The sequence below is a fragment of the Spinacia oleracea genome, chromosome 6 (assembly GCF_020520425.1).
Source record: "Spinacia oleracea cultivar Varoflay chromosome 6, BTI_SOV_V1, whole genome shotgun sequence".
NCBI lineage: Eukaryota > Viridiplantae > Streptophyta > Magnoliopsida > Caryophyllales > Amaranthaceae > Spinacia > Spinacia oleracea.
Window position 1 is genome coordinate 128634020 of NC_079492.1, and position 7591 is coordinate 128641610.

General features: G+C 39.5%; 1 protein-coding gene across 1 annotated transcript; it reads left to right on the plus strand.

The window, feature by feature from the left end:
* Positions 1 to 371: 371 nt before the first annotated feature.
* Positions 372 to 4584, plus strand: LOC130463841 (uncharacterized). The gene is made up of 2 exons (XM_056833104.1): positions 372 to 513; positions 779 to 4584. Exon 2 carries the CDS (start codon positions 3032 to 3034, stop codon positions 4496 to 4498), a length of 1467 nt encoding a protein of 488 aa, XP_056689082.1. The 5' UTR covers positions 372 to 513; positions 779 to 3031; the 3' UTR covers positions 4499 to 4584.
* Positions 4585 to 7591: the final 3007 nt, after the last annotated feature.

Genomic DNA, 7591 nt, shown 5'->3' on the forward strand with positions numbered 1-7591 from the left:
TCACCCCAATCTTCTGAAATTTTTGGGTCGTCGTTCTGCTTCAAAGGAGCTGCTACTAAGAACGAGTTTGTGCCACACTCCCCAGTGTCGGATGAGTTTGTGTCTGCTCAATCTGACCTCCCACTCTTAGACATCAGTAACCTGGAAATTGGAGGGTCCTTTTCTCTAGGTCCTTCTTCCTCTAATAACAAAGGTGTCAGGAAATGTCCTCTCAAAGTTAAGCTTGAAAGGCAGGCAAGATCAGCTAAGCTTGTAGTGGCAAGAGGAACGGGGCGTGTGAGTCTTCCCCTGACCCAGTCAGGAACTATAGATGCTGTGTTAAGCTTGCCAGGCTGCTCCAAGAGACAGAAAGTCCAACGACGGTACCATGGTAGGGGAGAGCTTCGGTTTGGGTTTGTCAATGATCTTACTTATTCGGAGTCCAATGTATCTTCTGATTCCACAGCGAGAACCACAGGGGTGTTAGCTCGGCCACTAACCTTGCGATTCCGTTCCTCAAATGGCTTGTCCCTGGTATGTCTGTTGACTTTATTTTTCTTTCGGAAACTAAATGTAGTGTAGATGATTTGAATCCCATTTTTTCCTCTTGGGGGCTTCCGGATTGTAGTGGCGTAGACTCTGTAGATGCCAGTGGGGGACTTTTCATTTCTTGGTCACCCCGGTTAGACGTTGTAGTCCTGTTTAAGTATATAAACTATGTACTCTGTAGTATTTCTGATGAATTGAAAAATGATTACTACTTGTTGTGTGTCTATGGCTCCCCTTACCTCATTGAAAGAGCAACGGTCTGAAGAACAATTAGGGGACTCATTTGGTCTCACCCAGGGAAACTGGTGGCAATTGGTGACTTTAACCAGTTAGAATTCAATGACCAAAAACTAGGAGGAAATCCTGTTATCCTAGGAGCTCACTCCTTCTCAAAATGGCGAGTTGAATGTGGATTATCAGATATTCCCTACTACGGGGCTGCCTTCACTTGGTCGAATAATAGGCAAGGGGAGGGGATTATTTATGAAAGGCTAGACAGATGCTACGGTTCGAGTGAATGGAGAGATGTGTTTCCAGATGCTGTTGTTTGGAATCTCCCCATTCCTATTTCAGACCACAACCCCACTATACTGGACTGCACACCTAAACCAGTGAACAAAAAAATGGCCTTATAAAATAGAGGCTTGGTGCTTATCGATGACAGAAATCTCAAATATAGGAATTTTGGGCCTCACATGATCAGGGGTCTGCAATGTTCAAATTACAAAGAAAGCTTCGTGTGGCTACGAGAGAATGCAAGATTTGGTGTCTTAATTTCAAACGGGAAAACATGCTAGATTGGAGAAGTTTAAATGACCAGTTAGCTCCACCTCAACAATGCTTAGCATCGGTTACTGATGCAATGGAAGATCACAAGCTCCGATCCACCGTACTTTCGGATGCTCAATAAAAGCATGCCTACTGGAAACAACGGGCACGATCAAAATGGGATTCCCTTCGTGATCAGTTTACCTCCTTTTTCTTTCGTTGTGCTTCTGCAAGGAAGGGGAAGAATGAAGTAAAGGCTATAAATAACTCAGTAGGGACGTGGTTGACTGATCCTTCTGAAATCAAGACGGAGTTTTATCAGTTTTACTAAACCCTATTATCACCAGCTCATGAAGCAATCAGAGACCCCCATATTTGGGATTCGTGACTTGGAGATGCGCCAAATTTAACTAACGCTCACATTTGTCTTTTGTCTAAATATTTTTGTGTGCAGGAAGTCCGAGATGCGGTGTTTAGTCTAAAAGGAGACAAATCTCCTGGACCCGATGGGGTACCCCCTCTTTTCTTTCAGAAGCAGTGGGAAACTATATCATTTGAGGTCGAGAATGCAGTTCTTAGTTTCTTGAATGGGGGGGTATATGCTACGGGAAATGAATGAGACCTTCATCACCCTCATCCCCAAAACTCTAAGACCATAATCAGTTTTGGAGTTCCACCCAATAAGTCTTTGCAACACTTCCTACGAAGTTATTTCTAAATGCCTTGTGCGAAGGCTCAAAAGTTTCATGAAGGACATAAATGGTGACTTCCAGAATGCTTTCATCCCGGGACGTCTCCTATCTGATAATTGCTTGCTAGCACACGAGATGATGAATGCACTACACAAGTCGAAGAAACAGAGAAAAATGGAAGCAGTATTCAAAGGTTATCTAAGCCTATGATAGAGTGAGTAGGATCTTCTTGGAAAAGTTGTTGCGTGCTATGGCTTTCCCGGAGACTTGGATCAACTGGATCATGTAATGTGTCTCCTCAGTTACATACACCATCCTAGTCAATGGGGAACCTTCTCAAAAAATTATTCCAAAAGTTAGCGTAAGGCAAGGTGATCCCTTATCACCCTACCTTTTCATTTTATGCATTGAGCTACTGTCAAGAAGGTTGTGCAGATTTCAGGCAGAGGGGAGAATCGAAGGCTTAAAGGTCTCTAGGCGTTCCTCGATGATAAGTCACTTATTTTTTGCGGATGATGCACTTTTTTTCCCCACTGCAACCATCAAGAATTTTGGGGAAATGAAGGAAATAATGGCTGAATTTTGTGCTATTTTGGGTGAGATGATCAACTTATAGACATAATTCTCCAAAAATATGCATCATAGGTTCAAACGTGTATTACGAAGCATCATTGGAGTTCATGATCAACCTAAACTGGGCACCTATTTGGGCTGTCCTATAGAGGTTGACGGTCGGTCGAAGGAAGCTTTCAGTCCATTGGTGGAAAAAATCAGTCAGAAACTTTCATCCTGGAAATTTGTTAAATTGGCACAAGCAGGGAAACTTATACTTCTCAATAGTATAATTGTAGTCATGGCCTCTCACATTACGGCATTGTGTCTCATCCCGAAGAGTGTTTTGAAGAAAATTAATTCCCTTATGCTCAAGTTTTGGTGGTCGTCCTCCATGGACAAAAGGCCCATTTATTAGAGGAAACAAAGCCTACTGCAGTGTCATAAGACAGAGGGTGGGTTAGGCCTACGCAATCTCACTTCTCTCAACCATGCCCTTATTTTTCAGACAGGCTTGGCGCCTAAAAACATACACCAAATTGCTGTCTGCTCGAGTGTTCAAAGCCAAATATGGGGACGATCGGTTCGACAAGGCAGTTAGTAATGACATTCCTACCAAAGTGTCTTGGGCGGCTAGGGGTATTATGAAATCGGTGGCAACCATGAACGCGGGCCTAAGGCGGTCGATTGGCGATGGCAAGACCACAAAAATTACAGGGGATCTCTGGGTGGGTGATGCCTGCATCAACTTCAAAAACAACATCACAGAAGCAACTATCAAACCAACATGGGTGGCAGAGCTTATTACTCCGGCAAGGGAGTGGGATCAAAGGAGAGTTTGGGGTTTGTTTGATTCGACCACAGCAAGACATATTCTAGCAACACATATTCAAGAAGATGAATTCCTAGATGAATGGGATTGGGGTCTTTCGGGAATGGGAACCTACTCTACTAACTCTGGCTATTGGTGCGCTCAAGGTACTACAACCCTCCCTTCTCCTCTTTCTTCTTTCTGGTCTAGTTGGTGGAAGAGGAAAATATTTCCTAAGTGGAAACTATTTGTTTGGAAAATTATTAATAATGCTCTGCCAATGCATGATTGTTTGGTTAAAAGGGGAATCATAACCCTCAACGTCTGGTCATTTTGTGGATCGAGTGGGGAATCCACAACACATTTATTTTTGGAGTGTGAGGTGGTCAAAAGAGTCTTGAGCTCTGGTAGTTTGGGCATAAGAACAGAGGGAAACCAGGGGATTGGTATTGCGGTCTGGCTCAAGAACATGCTTTCCTACATTATGCGTGAAGACAAACAGGAGGAAGAGCGAGTAGTGGAATTGATAGCCACGTTATGGAGTGTTTGGCTCCATAGGAATGAGTGTTGCTTTCGTGCTACGCAATGTATTCCTACCTCTATTACGAAGCTAGCTAGAATATGGAAGCAAAGATGGGTTAAGGCGTTTTCCATGCATGGAGGGCTGCCATCCTTGTTAGGCGAGCAGATCACTCCCTGTGTGGAACAAGCGTGGATTGTGGGAGAGTGCAGCGATGAGGACCCGGTGGTTATCATCACCGATGGGGCATGGAAGAAAATAAAGGGAAGGGAAGCTCGGGATTGGGATGCGGCAATAGGCTGGGTTATCTTATACAAGGGAGACACTCTCGTGCAAGGTGCTTCAAAAGTCTTCGCATCATCCCCAGCGCAAGCAGAAGCTTTGGCGATTCTTACGGCATTTAAAAACATTCTTAGCTTGGCTAGGAACATTATAGTGTGGACGGACTCCATCCAAATCGTTCACGCTCTTCATGATGAAGCTTCCTCACCGATGGAGTGCAAACCGGTTATTAGGGATATCAAGAAACAGACTTTATCCTTTGTTTACTGCAAAATTGTTAAAGTTAAGAAACTTTTTGTTCTAAGGGCTCACAACCTAGCTGTTACTGTTAGGAAAGTGCCTTAGTTTGCTTTGTTCTTGTTTTGAGCTATCAAAAAAAAACTATTTTTAGTGCACAACAATAAATGTCGCATCGTCCGTGTCTCTTCCCAGGTCCGATTTCCCACTCATTCTTCTTCTTGCTCGAAACTATCCCATTAAAATGGGCACTTTACAACGCCATCAACCTGCAACTCTGCAAGTCTTTAACTATGGCTCCTTCTATCATTATCTCGACCATGTTCAAGACCAGTATTCATGTTGTTTTTTGCTGTTCCCTTTATATATATACACATTTACTTCTTATTGCTTATGTAATCATGCTCGCATTTGGTGGTGACAATGAAGAATTTGGATAACCATCACTCAACTTTATTTTTCATGGATATATATATATACATATATATTATATATATATATATAGGGGAGGGATCCGATAAGAACACCTCCTTAGGTAAGAACACTTTTACACTCTCCATGTTCTATATTTGTTCAAACATGTTCAAATTTGTTCAACCATGTTCAAAATTTGTTCAACTATGTTCTAAATTTGTTCAACAATGTTCTAAATTTTCAAGCTCATGTTCTAAATTTATTCAACCATGTTCTAAATTTATTCAACGATGTTCTAAATTTGTTCAACCATGTTCTAAATTTATTAATTTTATTCAACCATGTTCCAAATTTTTAACCTCATGTTCTAAATTAATTCAAGCATGTCCTAAAATTATTCAATCGTGTTCTAAATTTTAAATCTCATGTTCTAAATTTATTCAAGCATGTTCTAAATTTGTTCAATCATGTTCTAAATTTATTAAACAATATTCTAAATTTAGAACATGAGAACCTAGTCAACACATATACATATATACATGTTCTAAAATTTCAAGCTCATGTTCAAAATTAATTCAAGCATGTTCTAAAAAATTTAAACATGTTATAAATTTATTCAACCATGTTCTAAATTTATTCAAGCATGTTCTAAATTTGTTCAAGCATGTTTTAAATTTATTCAACCTTGTTCTAAATTTTCAAATTCATGTTCTAAATTAATTCAAACATGTTCTAAATTTATTCAACGATATTCCGAATTTGTTCACCATGCTATAAATTTATTCAAGCATGTTCTAAATTTATTCAAGCATGTTCTAAATTTTCAAGCTCATGTTCTAAGCATGTTCTAAAATTATTCAACCATGTTCTAAATTTTCAAGTTCATGTTCTAAATTTACTCAAGCATGTTCCAAATTTATTCAACGATGTTTTAAATTTGTTCAACCATGTTCTAAATTTATTCAAGCATGTTCTAAATTTATTCAACAATGTTCTAAATTTAGAACATGAGAACCTAGTCCACACATATACATATATACATGTTCTAAAATTTTAAGCTCACATTCTAAATTCATTCAAAGCATGTTCTAAAATTATTAAGCACGTTATAAATTTATTCAAGCTTTCTAAATGTATCCAAATATGTTCTAACTTTATTCAACCAGGTTTCGAAATTTATTCAAGCATTTCTAAATGTATTCATGCGTGTTCTAAATTTATTCAAGCATGTTCTAACTTTATTGAACAATGTTCTAAATCCATTAAAGCGTGTTATAAATTTATTTAAGCATGTTATAAATTTATTCAAGCATGTTCTAAAATATATTCAAACATGTTCTAAATTTATTGCAAATATTCAGAAATTGATAAAAAATACGAGTGAATAAATTTTGATAATTATGTCTAATTTTAAACTGAAAATCAAAAAAAAGGTTCATGATTGTGCTTCCGACTCCGCCGTTGCCGCCACCACTGCTGGTTCGGAAGAGCTAGGATTCGCTGCCTCGCTCAGCACCACCACAGACCGGCGAATCATGAGAAACCACCAACTACACTGGCGAATCACGAGAAATCCCCAAAACTAATTCACGGATCTGATTCGCGGCCACAGCAACACCGGCAAATCACTAACACTGATCTGTAGTACTAATCGTAACCACCAGGAACACGACGATCTTTGGTTCAAATTTGCTAAAATTATTTGGTAAGATTTTATTCGAATAACAAATCGAAAATCGAATTTGCGATTGAGATTTGATAATTAATCGATTGATGAATTAAAGGAGGAAGGCCGGTGTTCTTACCGGATAATCGATCGCGATGAGGAAGGTGTTCTTACTGGATGAATTGCGATTGATATTTGAGGCGATTAAATTGCTTCGAGCAGCGGCGGCGATTGAATTGATGCGATTGAATTGCTGCGACCGGCGGCGATTGAATTGCGGCGTTTGAATTGCTGCGACCGGCGATGGCGAAAGGCGAACAGCGGCGGCGGAATGAGGTGAGCAGCGACGGAGAGAGGTGAGCAGCGGCGGCGATAGGCAGCGGCAATGGCCGGATGTTGGTGGCGGCTACGAGAAGCAATCGCCGGGAAATTTTGGGGCAAAATCACCCGCCATTGAAGAGAGAAGAGAGAGAAAGTTGTGAGGAGTGGAGAGTAGGAAGAGTTTAGAGAGAGAGAAAATGCTAACCAGGAAGAAGAAGGGGGTTGCCTGAAATTACGAACATGCCCTTACTCTCCTATTAAATTTGGGCGGTTAGATTTGATTTCATCCTACGGTTTAGAGAGTGTTCTTACCATAAGAAGTGTTCTCACCGTAAGAAGTGTTCTTACGGGAGCCTCTCTCTCTCTCTCTCTCTCTCTCTCTCTCTCTCTCTCTCTCTCTCTCTATATATATATATATATATATATATATATATATATATATATATATATATATATAGACGAAGCCAGAAATTCATTTTCACAGGGGCCGGATTTTATTTGGTCATGTTTTAATTTTACGTAATGTTTTTAAGTATTATTAATATTTTAATATTATGTTCCATAATGTCAATATTATTTTTTGAAATAACTTGTCTGTATAGTACATAATTATGCTATTCTAAGTAATTAGTATACTTTCCTTCACATAAAAAAAGAGGTAAATTAGTGTGCTCCAATTTCTCCACAAAATATTAAAAAGATTTTTATGAAAAAACAATCCTAAAGGTCTCGAATCTTGGCCCCCTTACTCTTGTAGCTAAATTATCTTCTCTTTAACCGTTGAACCAAATCTCACTAAG